Source organism: Rhinopithecus roxellana, chromosome 2 (genome assembly GCF_007565055.1).
Source record: "Rhinopithecus roxellana isolate Shanxi Qingling chromosome 2, ASM756505v1, whole genome shotgun sequence".
In the NCBI taxonomy this organism is placed as follows: domain Eukaryota; kingdom Metazoa; phylum Chordata; class Mammalia; order Primates; family Cercopithecidae; genus Rhinopithecus; species Rhinopithecus roxellana.
The window spans coordinates 61,689,607-61,709,206 of NC_044550.1; the positions used below are offsets into that span (position 1 = coordinate 61,689,607).

Sequence of the window (19,600 nt, forward strand, 5' to 3'; positions counted from 1 at the left end):
CCCTGTCATTGGTATGCCACAGATGAACAGTAAACTGATAATGTTCGTTTAAATTCCAATACAGTGTGTTGAGAGCTTAACTGCTGCTGATTATTAGATGATATTTAGGTCAGAAGAACTCTGATGATTGAATGGAAGTGGGCTTTGAGCAGGTACCCAGACTTTATTATACAATTAATTTCCCTAGAGGTGTTAAATTTCAGTTTTTGGTCTACAAGCTATAAGAATATTTAAATGTGAGAGAATACATATTTGTTTTTTACAAGCTTATCGTCTTATGTATCCTAATACTATGCCAAATGTTTTCTTGGGATTGAATAAATGTAATTTTTTTAACTTGGCCTCTGTTGATTCATTGGATGTTGTTACTTTGAATATAAAAGCAGAACTTGGCAAGTCATACGACTCAATTTGGCAGATCACTCACTCTTAGCAAATGAACTGTGCCCAACATAAATCCACTCTAAAGTTTACAGAGGTTCTGTTCTGTACCAGTGGAAATGAGAGTTAGCTAAGAGTACAAGAAGCATGCTGATTGGATGGTGCAGGGTAAGCAGGATACATAAAAGGCAGCTGTAGAACATCTGGGAAGGTCAATGATAGCATCTGCCTAGAGTCAAATCTCCGTGCTTCTCAGACAGTGCCTTTTCACCATGAGTGGGTGCCCATTTTTAGGAAACAACTTTGGGTGAGTATTTGCCTTTATTCTAAGTGGGTTTAGGCTTTTAGAAGTATCAAGTGTGAGCCTTTTGATTCCTGAATTTAAGGAGCATTGAAAACTGTCACCTTTATTCCTTTGTCTCACAATCTACTCTAAAGAAAATTTGCAATTACAATTTTAATCACCCATATCATTAGTTAACTGTGTTTTCTAACACACTATTTTTCTCTCTTGATTTATTAAATTTGCAGATATGCTTTTAAAAAACTCCCTGTAGAAGGCAGTGAAGAAGACAAATCACAAACTGGTGTGAATAGAGCCAGCAAAGAAGGTCTTATCTATGGAAACTACCTGCATGTAAGTGGCAGGGTCCTTACAGGGTTTGGTGTCCATTGCTAGGGACTCAATTCTGCAAAGTGACTTTTTTTGATTTTGTTTCTTGGAATTTTTTTTTTCTCAGTCACCATTTGTTTTCTGGACCTAAGGATATTTTTACATTTTCAACTTTTGTTAGAATAATTCAAGAGACTTATAGCAGAAAATTCATCTCTCCAGTGGAAGTAAAAGCAGAGAGTCCAGAATCTAGGCAGAGGTGTATACATGATAAGATACACTGTGGATAATTCACAGGCATTGTGCAACTTGTATAAATAAGACATGGTTAATAAATGTCAGCCTAGATAACCGCAAATGCATCTTAAAAAAATTATCCCTTAAATCTCTTATCATAAAGTAGGAATATTAAAGGCACACGGAGAATTTTCTTGAAATCATTAACACCTAAAGACGGATGTTAACGAATGAGGTATTGGGAGATTATTCTGGGCCAAGTTTCAGCCTGTTTGTCTTCTATTTTTTTTCCTTTTCTTTTTTTTTTAAGAGGCAAAACGATTAGAGTCCTTGATGTCTTCATCGGTGAGTTTCTAAGGATGAACTGGTAAAGGACATTAAAATATTCTTAGAATAGGCTCTTTAGGGGAATAAAAGAATGCCAAATGCATAGTCAGCTCAGCAAGTTTTCAAGCTTTCATCATATTCATTTCATGAAAAGGGATATGACGTCTCAAAGAGCTTAATAGGATTTATTGTGATAAAATCTTACCAAATAGAAATTTTCTGAGAAGAATAAAAATCACAAATTCAATTCACTCTTTATAAGGAGATTCATCCATTGTTTAAAAGCAAATAGATTGGTTTCTGAGAATTTTGGGTTTCGAGGAGCATTTTTCATTATCATATTCTACTTCTTACTAAAGTTGATAAAAACCAACTTCCGCAATTTCAGACTGGCTTTTTATTTTTCATTTCAAGTTGGAAAAAGTTTTGAATGCACAAGAACTGCAAAGTGAAATAAAAGGAAATAAAATCCATGATGAACATCTTTTTATCATAACTCATCAAGGTAAGTTGCACAAAGGTTTTGGACAATAACTATTCCACAGGCATTTCTCATTGATAACAAGCAAAGTACAATTTTTATTTTATTTTATTTTTTTTTATTTTATTTTATTTTTTTTTTATTTTTTTTTTATTATACTTTAAGTTCTAGGGTACATGTGCATAACGTGCAGGTTTGTTACATATGCTTGCATTGGGGAGTTATACAAGATATAAATGATGAATTGATGGGTGCTGACGAGTTGATGGGTGCAGCACACCAACATGGCATAAGTAAGCAAAGTACAATTTTTAAACTACAAAATGATGAAAGATCATGGAATCACCTCTGTTAGAAATGTTTGAGAATATTTTGCTGCCAGATAAATTCTCATAGGACTTATATAAGGATTTAAATAGTCTTCTTTATGTTACTCCACTGCTAATAGGCAAAGTAGGACTTCAGCTTTGTTCTGAACTCCAAGGAGACTTTCTGCCTCTTGGAATTTCACAAAGAATTCGCAAGTGAAGGTGTTACTGCTTCTCACTTCGGAACACTAAGAAACTATTTTCAAGGTCATTGAAATTTATGCTGGATTGACATAATCTTATACAAATCTGGTAATAAACAAAAATGTAAATTTTGTCCAAAAATGTATGTTTATCTTTTCCAGTTTTCTATAATAACTTCTGGGTAGTGGGTTTTTTTTTTAGCTTATGTTTTCATGACTTCAGAAGTTTAGAAGGTTCCTGAGCTCTGAAATTATGTGCAAATTTTCATGAATATTATCTTAAAGAGGTCTGTGACCCCAAAATATTAGTAACATTTACTCTAAGCTTTGCAGAGCCACTACACTGACCTCTGAATGACTGGAACCCAATCACTGTTGCCTGCCAGTGCCCCACATCTAGACATGTTTCCTTGCCTCACCAGTTCTTTGTGTCCTTTCTGCAAATGGGTGCTTTCCAAAGTGATTGACTAAATTAACAAAGTCTTTCTAGTAAATAAGTTAAAAGTTAAAAAATTGGCTTAATGTGTCAGTTCTCCTGTTTTTATGTTTATACTTTTATTGGTGGCTTGTACCAAGGCAATATCAATAGACGAATAATCATATAGGAGCATAAATTAGGAATTAAAAATTGTTTAGAACCTCAATTCTATTGTTATAAATTGTGTGACTCTGGTCAGTTGCTTAGATCTCAGGACCTCCATTTTACCATCTGTAAAATGGAGAGAATTGCTGATGCTCTAACTTACAGAGTTCCTATGAAGATGAATGAGATAATGTGCATTAAGCACTTAGCCCGAGGTATAGCACATAATAAACATGCAACAAATGGTAGCTATCATTATTTTATAAAAACACTTTTCTTCTATTCTTTAGTTATAATGTTTAGGCAGTGGTTACCTAGGGTTAAAAAAGATACACATAAACTGATCAATAAATATTTGATTGTTCTTTGCTCAAATATAAAATTTAGTTCCTCCAAAGTATCCTTAAACATAACTTAGACTTATAATCGAATTCTCTTGATTAGTATGGAAACATTGCCTTTATCCATACGATAGAACCAAATAGGAGGCACTGCAGATCTCTAAGATTGTTGACTTCCTATGCTTATCTAATTATTACATTGTCTATTTAATTTAGTCATAAAACAATCACCAAATATTTACTTTGTGTCTGACACTGTGCTAGGTACTGAAGAAAAATGGATGAATATGAGTGAGTCCTTAGTTTCCAGTGGCATAGAATATTATGGGAAGGATAAGCCAATGGGGAGAACCATTTATATTTGCTATGAATCATCTAGTAACACAAAGGAGTCAAAATGTCTATCCATGTCTATCTATCACACTGCTATAAGTCTTAGGGTTTTGAATCATAGGTTTCCAATTGTAGGTGGGTAACTGATTATTTTACAAATGAGTCAACTGAAGTTAAAGAAAATGGTTTTGCCCCAATTGACACAACCAGTAACTTCAGATAGATTGATTCCAACTATGCTTCTTCCAGAATGTCATTACTATATCACTTTTACTTTTTTTTTTCTTTTTTTGAGATGGAGTCTCGCTCTGTTGCCCAGGCTGGAGTGCAGTGGCCGGATCTCAGCTCACTGCAAGCTCTGCCTCCCGGGTTCACGCCATTCTCCTGCCTCAACCTCCGGAGTAGCTGGGACTACAGGGGCCCGCCACCACTCCCCGCTAATTTTTTCTATTTTTAGTGGAGACGCGGTTTCACCATGTTAGCCAGGATAGTCTCCATCTCCTGACCTCGTGATCCGCTCGCCTCGGACTCCCAAAGTGCTGGGATTACAGGCTTGAGTCACCGCACCTGGCCTACTATATCACTTTTCTTTAACGCCAGTGTTAATTGTTTGACAACCCCAAACTTAATCCTTCAACAGAAAAGCTTTGGCAGAATTCAGGTTTAAACAAACAAACCTTGGACTCACGGAAATTCTGAAAGATGATCTACCGGATAATGTGGACTCAACTGCAACAAGGTTGCCCCTGGGAATTAGCTGTCACAGTAATAGGAAGCTTTGTCATTTTCCTTTCACCGCAAACGTCCGACTGCTTTCCCATATGTGCTAAGTCTATGAGTTGCTAGGATTTTCACAAATAAAACAAACAGACAAAATGCTGCATTTTAAGTAACTTAGCTTTGTATTTTCAAGTTCTTAAAATCCTACAGTCTTTTATTTAGGTTAGGAAATATTAATTTCTCAGTTTGTGGTTGAAGTTGATTATTACTTCTGCTTCCTCATATACTTCCAGCTTCCACAGAGGAAGCTAGAATTAGGTTAGGTGCTATATCCTCAAAGACCTAAAAACACATTTATTGAGAGGAATTAGTGTAATAATAGTAATAATAATGAACATGAAGCATTAGGTAACATGCCTAGCATATTAAAACATTTAATAAAAGGAGGTTATTACAACTTTAACATTTATTTCTGGCGTACAATGGGACTATATTTACATTTATTGATTTTAAGGCAATGTTTTAATTTCTCTTTCAATATGTTAAACATATCTTTCATGTAATAATGACCAAAAAGACTTCCATAACTTTCCAATTGACAATGATTTCCTTATTACAGCTTACGAACTCTGGTTTAAGCAAATCCTCTGGGAATTGGATTCTGTTCGAGAGATCTTTCAGAATGGCCATGTAAGTTCTTATGTCACAATATTGGTTTCATATATATTTTTGGAAGATATGGAAAGTATTATTAATGAGAGAAAAACATTAACACCAAATGGTGGTCTTAATGTTTAATGATAAAACAAACAGACATTTTCTGAATGAATAAGGAGTTCAGTCATATTTTCCCATTGCCACTGCGAAATTACATGTGACGTTAAGGTTCCTTTCAAATTTCAGTTTCAAGTCCCTCGTTTAGAACTCATTTCCACACACAAAGATGTTATAAATGGTGGATTACCAAACTAATGGGGATCCTTTAATTAACAGGTATTAGAGTTGTATTTCTACTAAATATTAGCTGCAGGAAGATGGGAGCAATAATAAAAAAGTGATAAAGGAAGAGAAGGAAGCAGTAGAGAAAGAGTGGTGGGAGGAAGAAAAAGAGGAAGAAAAGGGGGAAAAAGGAATGGTGGAATGTGGAAGAAAAGGACAGGAGGACAAAGAGTGAGAGGAGAGGAGGGAAAGCTTCCAGTGATGGCAGGAGTTTGAGCTGCACTTCTCCATCTCCCACCCTGCTTCCTCTTGCCATGGCTCTGAGGATCCTTCCTTGGGTCCTCTACCTCTGAGCCCCTGCTCCAGGAAGGGCTAGGAGAAAGAGCACATACATACAGATGGGACTCTTCCTGCCTGTGTGAATCCACTTCCCATTTATGTCAGTGGCAACTTTGGCCCTCAGTAAAGAGTAGATTGATCTACATGTTGTTTAATCCTCACCCAGAGGTTCCTGTGTTATCTTGACCTCTCTCCTTTGAAACAAAACTAAAAGAGAAACTTGTTTTGAAATCAATGGGGGGTTGTATTCTAGAATTCACTTCTACCTTGCTTCTGTATAATTTTCTATTGTCAAAGAAAGAAAAAACTTCTTATTTTGCAGAAATTCCTTGCACACAATTCAGAACTGTTATTAGTTCAACATATACTCTTGGCAAATTTTAGTTTCAAAGTTTCCCTTTAAAACAAAATTAGAGATAAAACTAATGGGAATGCAGTGCCATTGTCTATTTTGTATTTTCTAGAGGTCAGCATTGCTAACTCAGTGTTTCATTTCTTAACCATCAGGTCAGAGATGAAAGGAACATGCTTAAGGTTGTTTCTCGGATGCACCGGGTGTCAGTGATCCTGAAACTGCTGGTGCAGCAGTTTTCCATTCTCGAGACGATGACAGCATTAGACTTCAATGACTTCAGGTGCACACCTTTGACGTTTTAAAAAATGTGATGGAGTTTACTTTCTCATTTTGGTGGGTAAAAGGAGCATGTGTGTGTTGTGTGCCATGAGGAGCCTGTCTTACTAACACTTTGTCACTATATGGACTTAGGGGTCTTCAATCACAAAGCATCTGAGAAGTTATTAAAAATATTTTATTATTAATTTTTACATGTAAGCATAATATGATCAATTAATTTAAATTCATCACTGTGTGTCCTGTTTTTCTCCAAAAAGAATTTTAGACAACTTAGCACATTGACTAAAATAGTTAATAAAATACATGTAATTAAATTTAAAAAATATAAAAACTCAAAACAGGAGCGATATATACAGAAGCATGTCAATCAAAGTAGAAGTTATGGATTAAACCATAAATTTTACCTGTACATTTCAAGGCAATACCATATAGATAACTTTTTTCTTACCAAAATATAAGAAGAAAAAAGTTTAAAAATCTTTCATTGGGTGCAGGATGTAACAAGCAATGTACTGAACATGTCTGACAAAGGAAAAGTAGAATTTGTGGTGAATTTAAAACGTTAAAGTCTTAGCAGCAGCGAAATGAAAGACATTCACAAGGATGTAAAATGGGGAGTGGGAGTAATAACATTTTTGATATCCAATAATGTTTAAGTAGCTCATTTTTCTGAATTCAGTGAGTCAAATCACAGGTCTAACTCTAGACAGTTGTGTGTATCTGCTCTTGATATCCAAGAGAGCAAAACTGACAACCTCTTACAATAGAAGAAACCATTATGGTGATTGATAATGTGAACCCTTCCTTTCCTCTCCTCCCCTCCCCTCCCCTCCCCTCCCCTCTCCCCTCCCTCCCCTCTCCCCCTCCCCTCCCCTCTCCCCCTCCCCTCCCCTCCCCTCCCCTCCCCTCCCCTCTTCTCTGCTATTCTCCTATCATCTCTTTCCCTTCCCTTGCCTTTCCTTCCCCCATTTAATCTCAAAGAGAGTACTTATCTCCAGCATCAGGCTTCCAGAGTTTGCAATTCCGACTATTAGAAAACAAGATAGGTGTTCTTCAGAACATGAGAGTCCCTTATAACAGAAGACATTATCGTGATAACTTCAAAGGAGAAGATAATGAACTGCTACTTAAGTCTGAGCAGGAAAAGACACTTCTGGAATTAGTGGAGGTATGGATTCATACAATTTCTAAAGTTTAACTCAATACATCTTCTTAATTTAGCTTTTGCTAAACAGAATTTTTAAAACTCATCAAAATTGAGTTACATTCAGTGGAAATAAGGATAGAAAGAATTCATAAAAATACATGAATTTATAAATTCATGTTACTAAAATATTGAAAGTGTCAAGAACCCCAGCTGAGAACGTCAGAAATACTTATGTAATCAATTGTATGTTAAATTTAATAACCTTGTCATCTCAACAACACAATTCCTTAAATATCCCTACTAAGTAACACTTAATTAGCTGATTTTTAGACTGAGTGTGATTATTTAGTGAGCTTTATTGTTTTAAAATATTCTGTAATTGAAAATTTTCAGTTATTTAGTATTTTTCTTAGCTGAATTAAGTTACTAAGAATATACACCTCAGAAAATGTTCCCTTCGTATCCAAATTCCCTAAAGGTCTACAAGTAGCCTTTAGGAATTATTAATTTTTTCTTCAAAAATAAATTACTAAACAAAGATTGCATTGTCTTGGTTTCCATTGCAAAGCCTGTTCTTCTGCAAATCAACTTTTCTTGTGTTGAATTATACTCTGCTCATTAATCCTCTGGGTAATGTAAATGTGGATTTAGGTTAATGCGTTACATATAATGTCAAATAATGGCATATAAGAATAGGGAGAAAAAGAATTACAAAGCTAATTTCAGAACTGTAATAAGTATGGGTTAAATGAGAACTCACAGAGGTACATGAATTTAGTTTTATTTCTAGATTTAAGAATATTTTAAAATCTCAAAGTAATTGCATGGATGGTTAATTTCAAAGTTGCTAAGTACACAGTTCTCATGAATTTAGAGGAGATCATATCTTATACACATCATCATTTCTTCAGCTCCTAAGACATGAAGTAACTTGAGAATAAACCAGAAGATATCAGTAAAATAATTATTAAGAATATACTCTTTAAATATGTTTAGATAGAACATGTTTAGATATGTGTATAGATTTCTAGAAGACAATTGGAATTTTTGTAATCACATATTTCTTAAGAAACAAAGAGTAAACATTATTAATGGTTGCCATAAAATTAAGGAAATTGAATATATTAATTATTTCATAAGTGAAAAAAATGAAGAGAAATAAAAAACATTTACAAATAAAACTTGTAGCATACGTTTCTGGAAACCGTGAAGATTTCTTGTTTCAAGTTTATACATGTCAGTTACAATGCATTTTACGTAATTTAAATTTTACCATGTACTCACTTAAAAAATAATGTTTATTCAAGGCATGGCTGGAAAGAACCCCAGGTTTAGAGCCACATGGATTTAGCTTCTGGGGAAAGCTCGAAAAAAATATCACCAGAGGTCTGGAAGAGGAATTCATAAGTATTCAGGTATTTAGAGGACATGAGTTAATATCAATTTAATACAGAAATATTCAAAAGTTAATTATTTTTACTTTTCTCTTAACCTTTCATTTTTCTCATATTTTTTTCTTTCATGAATATATTTTCTTGGACTACATTACATGATTGATTTCATTTTCTTTATGTGCAATAAATATTATACTAAAATAAGACCTTCATTGCAACGGAGAATTTTATCTATGATAAGTAGCTGAGATTAATATTATTTTTTCATTTCTATTGAAAATTCTAAATTAGGACCAATTCTAGACAGAACTAGGCCCACAATGAATCAACGAACCAAATCTGTTTAGCCCTGTAGCTTTGCTTTTGCTCTTGTATATTTACTGCTCTTGTATATATTTCTGGCAGCTCTCAGACAATGTCAGTTTTCTCCTACTTAAAAGATACTGTTGATTTCTCATTGTCCTGATCTTTCAGGTCGCTCATCCTCTTTGCATGACTAAATTTCCTGGAAGAGTTGTTTAAATTCTACATCTTGAGAGGTTGCATCAGGTAGTGCTGAAAGCATATACTTTGAAGTCACGCTGCTTGGGTTCCAGTTCCGCTTCCACTTAAACAACTATGTGACAGAGAACAAGTGACTGCACCTCTCTTTGCCTCTCTTTCAGCATTGGCAAAATAGAAAAATAAGAATATCTAACTCATAAGATTATTATGACAGGAAATTAAATAAATACTTGTAAATCATTGAGAACAGAAGTCAGAATAATTATTTATCTCTCATCTAATCCTCAGCTTACTTCAAGCTGTCTTCCTATGCCGTCATTTTCATGTGGTCTTCATGTACATTTTTAGTCTTAACTTAGTTGACCTCGCAGAAACATTCAATACTAATGACTACGACTTATTCTTTCTTGAACATTCTTTTCTCTTGGATTTAGTACATACCATTATGTTTGCTTCTAATTCTCTGGCCCTTTTTTCTCTATCTCTTTACTTGCTCTTATTTCTCTCTTAGACCAATAAACGATAGAGTTTTGTAGTCCATTGGCTTAGATCCTTTCTGTTCTATCTCTATACTCTTTCATTAGATGGTGTCATTTATACCCACTGCTTCAATATCTACTTAGCCAACATAATTCTCAAACATTTATCTCTGGTTTATATATCCCCTTATATTTCAGAACATGTATATAATACCTTACTTGATATTTCCTCCTGGTCCTCTCAAAAACACACCAATAAAACCAAACTTGAACATTACCCCTTCCATCCACTCTTGTACCAACATTGTCTTCTCTGCATTAAAGAATTTTTTCTCCTATAATTCGTCTAGGCTGTCGTCAGACTCCTATCAATCAGTGATCCTTGGCTCTGCCCTCTTGTTTCACCACTTCTTCAAGCTATCGTCAAGTCCTACCGATGTTGCCTATTTAGTTCTCAGATATCATCCTTTAATCTACCACTACCACTCAAGTGCAACCTGCCATCGTTTTTCACCTGGACTATAATAATCTCCGAACTGTTCTCCCCCACCTTCCCAGTATGCTTTTATTCCACTTTAGTCTCCACATTGCAGTCTGAATAATCTTTTCAGAAGGCAAATCTGATCACATCTTCCTCTTGTGTAAAGCCTTTTGATGTTGCCTCATTGTTTTTAGAATTGAGATAAAAACGTTAACCTGGTCTATAAGGCCTTTATGATCTCACATTCATGTGGTCAAACCATACTGAGTTTCTTTATTAGCTAAGTTTAGTTCTTTGCATTTAGCACCAAGGAGTCCTTTTGTGTTCTTCTCTGGACTTAGAATGCTCTTCCCCAACTACCTCCTTCCGATTCTTAAGATCTTGGTTTAAGGAAAACTTCTTTAGGAAGGTCTTTCCTAAACTCCTTATTACTTTAAGTTATGATGCCAATACTGCTTCTGTATAGCATGGTCTATGGTTGTAATTTAATGACTGGGTGATTATTTGTTCAATGTCTTATTCCTACCAGATAATTCCTGTACAATATCACAACTTTCAAGTTTTGCTCACAATTTTATCTCTATCATCTTAGCATGAAATGTATTGAATAAATAATTAATTGGAAATAATACGCATATAGGTTAATACTACATAGGGTGGTTGTTCTGATGAATTGGAAATAATTGGGTTACATAATTTGCCCTAGCTCAATTAATTGGCTTATAAACAGAATATGTGTTGTAGGCAGAAAAAATAAGAATTTTCTTAAACCAATCAATAGATAGAGAGAAAATGAAGAAAACATGAGTCAGAAATATCTAAGAAACTGTATTTACAGAAGTCAATACTGAATATAGAATTTCAATAGAGTTAATAGTTCTTTTGACTAGGAATTCTTAACTTTTTCTAAGTGAAGTTACCTTACTTCCTGTGTTAAATAATTCTTGTTTAAAATTAGGTCATTATTAACTGCTGATAGTTATCTCTGCTTTTGTCCATCTGGGTTCATTGTTCATTATATTTATGAAGATAATATTTAATATTGAGAAATCATTTAAACTTAAATGAAAGGATAGAGCCACTGAGTGTGTGGAAGATTCCTTTACTTTTCATAAGACATAATTTCGAAATAATAATATTAGATGATACAGTAAATATTAAAAGTACATCATTTCTGCAACCGCAAGTCTCTTCCTCGTAAGCAAAGTTTTCTAAAATATCACTCTATTTATTCTCTCTCAGGACTTTTTTTTTTTTTTTTTTTTTTTTTTTTTTTGAGACGGAGTCTCGCTCTGTCACCCAGGCTGGAGTGCAGTGGCCGGATCTCAGCTCACCGCAAGCTCCGCCTCCCGGGTTTACGCCATTCTCCTGCCTCAGCCTCCCAAGTAGCTGGGACTACAGGCGCCCCCCGCCACCTCGCCCGGCTAGTTTTTTGTATTTTTTAGTAGAGACGGGGTTTCACCGTGTTAGCCAGGATGGTCTCCATCTCCTGACCTCGTGATCCGCCCGTCTCGGCCTCCCAAAGTGCTGGGATTACAGGCTTGAGCCACCGCGCCCGGCCCCTCAGGACTATTAATGCCATGTTTTTCCTAAAGGCTAAGGAAGAGTCTGAAGAAAAAGAGGAACAGGTGGCTGAATTTCAGAGGCAAAAAGAGGTGCTACTGTCCTTATTTGATGAGAAACGTCATGAACATCTCCTTAGTAAAGGTAGATATTTTTATTTTTTATTTTATGAATCTTTTCCCTGAAATGTGTGAATATGAGCTCAAAACATCATTTTATAAGCCTATCAGCCTTACTTTGGAGAAATAGAATGAAAATTGATATTCTACTGATAGAAACAAAAATGGAGTAAATGTTCTCAGTGATAAACCTATTTTAACAGGTTTCTATGTCCAGATTATTTCAAAAACATTAGAAAAAAAATTTGTATAGTCTATGCCAGATACAAGGGATATCAAGATCAATTGCATATAGTTTCTCAAATAGTTCACAGCCTAATAGGAACAGAAATGAAGACAAATCGTTGTAATAGTAAACACTGTGGTAGAGGTAAGAAAAGGAAGGAATAGCTACTGTGAGAACAACTATTGATGTCACCCCATTGTTTTAGGATTAAAACAAAATCTTTAACGTGGTCTACAATGATCTCATATTTGTGTGGTCCAGCCATACTAATTTTCTTTTATTAGCTAAGTTTAGTTATTTGGATTTATCACCAAGGAGTCTCTTTATGTGTTCTCTGGGCTTGGAATGTTCTTACATTCCAATTACATGGAATGTTCCTGCCCTCTTTCTCTCCTCCTCCCTCCTTTGTGTGTGGGTGAGCTCTTTCATACAAATCTGCTTGACTGACCAGGAGACCAGGAAATGCTTACATTTAGACTTTTCGCACAATTGGTACTGAGCTATTAGTTCCTGAAACTTATTGAGCCATAAAATCAGTACTTTCATTTCTAAACTTTTGTGTTCATTTTTACTTAGAACTTTTATTGTAAAGAATCTTAAACCTTTATGGAAATAGGCAGAATAAAAGTAAAAATTAATTTTTATAACACAAGTACAAAACATAGCAACATATGAAATTGGTATTAAGTTTAATAAGCTTAAAGGTTGTTAGCTTCTGTTTTCTTAAAACAACAACAACAACAACAAAAAACCTCAGTAAAGGAATAACAAAATCTTGTTTACCTGAAGCAAGGAGAAAGTATTTCATTAGAGGACACATATATGATTTTACATAATTGTGCTCATTAAAAACAAGTTAACTAATTTCAAGTGAATTAGTGAAAACTACTTTGAAATGATGCTTATAACGCATCTGTACTTTTTGAAATGAAAGACATACTATTTTACTTGGAAAACGAATTTTGTTATGAACGTCAAGTATTTTCTAGAAAAATCAGGTTTTCTTAACATGCTATTTGAAGGTTTTGAAAATTTAAAATATGTACATTTTTAGTTTGTTTTAAAAAATCCAATGTTAAAATTGTATTTTAAGTGATATATTTGTAAATTCAACCTAAGGGATAAAAAATGTAAACTGAAACTTATATTGATTTCTAAACACATGTAATCCATTAAATTTTTTAAGATGATGATGCTGAATTAATATAAAATTACCTTAAATTACCTAATAAATTTAAATTTGCTACATATTTTGCAGGTGAAAGACGGCTGTCATACAGAGCACTTCAGGGAGCATTGATGATATATTTTTACAGGTAAAACAAATCAGAAGAGAGACTGACATTAAAATTGAGGGGTGGATATGGATAACGTATCCAGTATAAAGCCTAAAAATTATAATCATAGTTCAATGCAGTAATTTAGTTTTTGGAGAAAACTTAGAAAATAATTAGTAATGAAGTTTTAAGGCCCCCCCTTTTTTTCTTTTAAATAATAATAGCATAACTTTTTCCCTGAACAGGGTTAAATGGAGTTAAACACTGCACAAATTAATCAAATATCCTTTTTGACTGAATTCTACAAAGCACTATGTAACATTACGTGTCCTAAATGGCCAAAGTTTACTCTCTCAGAGACTCACTCATGAAATGTGTTCTATCATTAAACAATGTTGTAAGATTATTCCTGTTTAAGAAAATAAAAAATGCATGAAGTGAAAATAACTTGCAAACTGTACCACTTATTCAGCAATTTCAAGTAAAATTATCTTCATGGTCTAAAATGTTTGAAGTATTCCTTAAATGTTGACTCATTCCTACTCTATTGTATGAAGGTCCCATCCTCAGGGTTCATGAATTAAATATTTCAGAACAATAAATATCACACTAGTAAAAAGTATCTATATTGATAGGCTGTCATGCTTCTGTGTATTTAATTTTTAAAATCTTTTCAAGTCTTTCTTCAAAATGGCAACATAAACAAAATCTTCTGACTCTTTTCCTAAACTCAAGTAAATGTATGCCAGTCAGGCATATGTGTCCTAAGTAGAAAATATACTGAGAAAGTTGAAGAAATAGATGTAAAAATAAAACAAAACAAAAACAAACAAACAAACAAAAAAACCCAAAAAAACCAAATAGATGAAAAGAAATAAAAAGTGTTTTTCCTTTTGTGCTTTAATATCTTTGCCTAAAAGTGTTTGACTATTTTTGGCTGGAAAATCTGTGATAGTGCATCTGTCTCCTTTTAATAAAAACCAATGTTAGGTGTGACTCTGGGTGATTACTTCATGTATCTTACATGGAATTTTCTAGACTTCAAACAAACACCGCAAGTTGAGTAGTAGTATTTCATCTTTGAGACAAAGAAACTGAGACTGAGAGAATAAGCCAAAGCTGTCACAGCTCCTCACAGGCAAAGCTGACATTTGTTTCCAGGGCCAACTGATTGTCAAACTCATGCTCCTTCTAACGCACTCTATTTACTTGAATATATTCTTCTTTTTCTTCTTTTTGCTTTAGGGAAGAGCCTAGGTTCCAGGTGCCTTTTCAGTTGCTGACTTCTCTTATGGACATAGATTCACTGATGACCAAATGGAGATGTAAGTCCTTCCCGCTCACCCCATGCTGCTTCCCCACATGCTGTTCCTGTGCTCTTTATCTTGGTCTTCTGTGTGACCTCGTGCCCACTTTCTCTCTTCCCCCCTCCTTTGTGAGTGGGTGCATTCTTTCATACATACCACCTTGGCCATCACTCTCTCCCAGGGCCAACTGATCCATATGCACGCTAGGCACAGTACCTAAGGCCCACAATACTTTTGGGGGCTCATGAAAATATTTTTTTTTTTTAATCTGAAGGAAAAAATAAACTTTAGGTCAAAACAAGTTTTATTATATAAGAGTAACATATTTGCCATTATGCCAATGCAGTTTTAAATTTTTAATTTAAATGTTTTTTAATTTTTTTAGATGAAGGAATTTGCCATAAAGGCAAAGGTGGCATGGGCTCATGAGTCATGTTATGGCCCTGGTCTCTTCTATTGTGTCCATGGGCTAAATGCAATGAAGGAGGGAGTGAAATGCATGTAGCCTGAAGCAAGTGGAGCGCTAGGCAACCTCACAGTCTCATCCGGCTCTCGTGTATGAGCCTTCCATATGGCCAAGTGTTAGTTGTCAGCCTTTTCTCAGAAGCAATAATCATTACCAACCCCTTATTGTTAGAACATTGTGGAACTAATGGTGGAAAAATATCCATGCGGTAAATTTGTGTGTTTGCCTAGATAACCATGTGTGCATGGTGCACAGAATGCTGGGCAGCAAAGCTGGCACCGGTGGTTCCTCAGGCTATCACTACCTGCGCTCAACCGTGAGGTAGGTGGGGAAATTTTCCTTTCTTCCTGGTGGCAGTCACCAACAATTTGTTTCTCCGTCTATACACTGATTACCTTTAAAAAGTAATTTTATTTGCTCCTGTCTGAACTATTAACAACACATTTGTAGTTAGAATATTCCAATTCGGTCTTTTGGAAGTAATTTTATAAAATCTTTAATTATGAACCTTCACTGCTTTGATCCTGTATGAAAAGGGGTATGGTATCAATGCCTGCATGATATGTGAGGAAACAAAGGGTTTAACAGTGCTTACATCCAGGCAGAAATGTCTTCAACTCATTGTGGCTCAAGTTTTGACTAGACGAAAACATTTATCATTAATTCTACAAATGTCTTCCTGGCTAGATAAACGACACAGTTAAAGTAGCATCTCGTTTTCTGATGTGACTCTATATTATAAAACTATTTCCATCTACTCCAGAGAGTGCCCTTTTCAAAGTGTTTACAAGGAAAGAGATCAACATTTATTAAGGATTTAAAATATGCTAGAGAGGTTCCTACGGGATGTACATTCTTATTTTGATATTCACAATATCATAGAAAAATGGACAAATGGATACATCTGGAAACTGAAAAACTTCTATGGTCCCTTGAAAAAGAAGAATCAATTCAAGAATAAATTAGACATTTGCATTTAGCGCCCCCCCAAATCTTTACAGTACATTGATTTCATCCCTACTGTTATTATCAGATTGGTTGGTTTCTAAAATAGGTTTAAATTTTTATCAATTTTAGACATTTTCACTTTCCCTGGAAATAAATTCTGTAAGCACAAAACAATCAATAACTGCCAATACCAAATGAGCACACACATCAGTAGGTGGTGGGAATAATTAACACAAACAGCATCTCTAGTGTGTTGTTACCTCAGTTTTAAAAAGACCTGACCTTTTGCTGTGCAGAAGCTCTTTAGTTTAATTAGATCCCATTTGTCAATTTTCGCTTTTGTTGCCATTGCTTTTGGTGTTTTAGACATGAAGTCCTTGCCCATGCCTATGTCCTGAATGGTATTACCTAGGTTTCCTTCTAGGGTTTTTATGGTTTTAGGTCTAACATTTAAGTCTCTAATCCATCTTGAATTAATTTTTGTATAAGGAGAAAGGAAAGGATCCAGTTTCGGCTTTCTACTTATGGCTAGCCAATTTTCCCAGCACCATTTATTAAATAGGGAATCCTTTCCCCATTTCTTGTGTTTGTCAGGTTTGTCAAAGATCAGATGGCTGTAGATGTGTGGTATTATTTCTGAGGGCTCTGTTCTGTTCCATTGGTCTATATCTCTGTTTTGGTACCAGTACCATGCTGTTTCAGTTACTGTCAGCCATCCCATTACTGGGGATATACCCAAAGGATTATAAGTCATGCTGCTATAAAGATACATGCACATGTATGTTTATTGCGGCACTATTCACAATAGCAAAGACTTGGAATCGACCCAAATGTCCATCAGTGACAGACAGGATTAAGAAAATGTGGTACATATACACCATGGAATACTATGCAGCCATAAAAAGGGATGAGTTCATGTCCTTTGTGGGGACATGGATGCAGCTGGAAACCATCATTCTCAGCAAACTATCACAAGAACAGAAAACCAAATACCGCATGTTCTCACTCATAGGTGGGAATTGAACAATGAGATCACTTGGACACAGGAAGGGGAATATCACACACGGGGTCCTATTGTGGCGGGGGGGGGAGGGATAGCATTAGAAAATATACCTAATGTAAATGACGAATTAATGGGTGCAGCACACCAACATGGCACATGTATACATATGTAACAAACCTGCACATTGTGCACATGTACCCTAGAACTTAAAGTATAAAAAAAAAAAAAAAAAGACCTGACCAAAAGGAAGGACTGAAGTTTTCATTTTACAGTTAGAAACTGGGGCATTGAAGTTTAAACAACTTGTCACAGGTCCTTGAATTGTAGGTGACAGATCCAGAATTTGAACCCAGATTTATTTGACTTCAAAGGCAAATGTTCTTCCTCCATAAAACTGTAACAGTTAAAATTGTTGACTAATAACACAAACGCAATTTTAGTGTTAAAACTACTTCATAGACATTTATTATGAGTCTATTAAACCCTTAGGGCAGTTATTTGGCAGCTTTTCAGTTGGAAATATTTCCAAATGAGCATCTAAGATTCTGTATGCGTTACATGTATTACCTTGCATACCATCCTTCAGAAGTAGGAAATGAGAACACATCCTTATCTTTATGAAGGTGCCAGCAATAAGACTCTCAGTTTTAATATGAAACACCCTGTTCTAAAACACATAATACTGTTTTATGGGCATAAACTTTGAAAATGGAATAAAAAGTAGGCAATCAATACTAATACTACATAATACCTAATTTAATATATGATATATACAACATGAGATGTATAATATTGAATACTAATTAATTATGGATAATGTCAGAGAAATAAATTTTCTAATTGAAAATTTTAAATATTTCATGTCAATCAATGTAACACATCTTCATGTATGTGTTTTTCCAGTGATAGGTACAAGGTATTCGTAGATTTATTTAATCTTTCAACATACCTGATTCCCCGACACTGGATACCGAAGATGAACCCAACCATTCACAAATTTCTATATACAGCTGAATATTGTGATAGCTCCTACTTTAGCAGTGATGAATCAGATTAAAATCATCTGCAAAATCTATGAAGAATACTGGTTTCTCAGTCTATTTTTTATTTTCTATGAATTTTCATAAATAGTTTTAATATATGTATACATATGTTGTTCAGCACCACAATGCTCTGATTTAATTTTAGAAATAATTTGATTACCTCTCATTTGTGGCAAGACTAAGCATTAAGATGAGAAAGAATTCATTTAAATAGTAACATTGTATATAGGGTGTTTTCCTATTAAAAATTCAATTTCCCCTGAGACTTAATGTAACCACTTAATGTAATCATTATCTCATTGTTTCATCTTTATAAACTTGTAAACTTCAGCTATTTCAAATATTTTATGCAGTACACTATGTTATTCTGTACAAAGACTTTCAAACAAAATTTTAATAAAAGTATTAATTTTTCTCCTTGTGTTGTTTTTGAAATATTGATTGTATTTGTCAGGAATCTTAATGACCAAAGACAGAAACCTATCTGAAGTTTGTCTAGAGGGGATATACTGGAGGATTACCAGCTTGCAGAATTCAAATGAACACTGCCCAAAAAGCCTTGAAAGAGGAGCCTGGAAACTCTGATGCCACAAGGACTGGGTCCAGTTCCTGGAGTGCTATATTCCCGGAACACTCTGAGATCTTTTTTGTCTCATCTCTTGTCTGTAGGTGTTGGCTTTATTCTTTCCTGTAGTAGAACAGCTTCTGTCTCAGGCTGGGTCCCAGTTTCCGGCACCACTGGACTCATGCAGGGCAAACCTTCTCTTTCCCCCAGCTCCCATGCCTGTGATCTGGAAGGTGCAGTGAACTCTAATGCATGCAGAACTGAGGTAGGAGCAAGGAGCAGTCCCCTCAAAGAAGATGTGCTTTCCAGAAGAAAGGACACAGACTGAACAGTGACCCAGTTCATTTCTAATAAGACATTAATTAGGCTAAGAGTTTAGATCAGACATGAGTTTTAATTTTCTTTTTCTAGCTTGGCCAGGTTATTGGGAAAACATATTTTTGTTATGGGAGGAAATACATAATATTATTTTAAAAATCTAAAATGTATGTCTAAGTCTATCTCTTGAACTAGAGTCATTATCACTAGCAAGCAGTAAGTTCTTGATGGAATTGAACTATTCTTTGGCTTCAATTGCGTTTTTTTCTTATAAGGATCATATCACCTAGTTTGTCTTAGAATTGTATATAATTGCTTTTG

The 19,600-nt window shown here is 34.8% G+C and overlaps 1 protein-coding gene across 1 annotated transcript; it reads left to right on the top strand.

The window, feature by feature from the left end:
* The first annotated feature begins 589 nt into the window (after window positions 1-589).
* TDO2 (tryptophan 2,3-dioxygenase) lies at window positions 590-18,818 on the top strand. The gene is made up of 12 exons (XM_010358038.2): window positions 590-688; window positions 913-1,018; window positions 1,973-2,063; window positions 5,147-5,217; window positions 6,313-6,440; window positions 7,421-7,607; window positions 8,894-9,001; window positions 12,040-12,151; window positions 13,611-13,668; window positions 14,875-14,954; window positions 15,633-15,723; window positions 18,257-18,818. The coding sequence occupies exons 1-12, from the start codon at window positions 654-656 to the stop codon at window positions 18,408-18,410; spliced, it is 1,221 nt and encodes a 406-aa protein (XP_010356340.1). The 5' UTR covers window positions 590-653; the 3' UTR covers window positions 18,411-18,818.
* The last annotated feature ends 782 nt before the right edge of the window (window positions 18,819-19,600 follow it).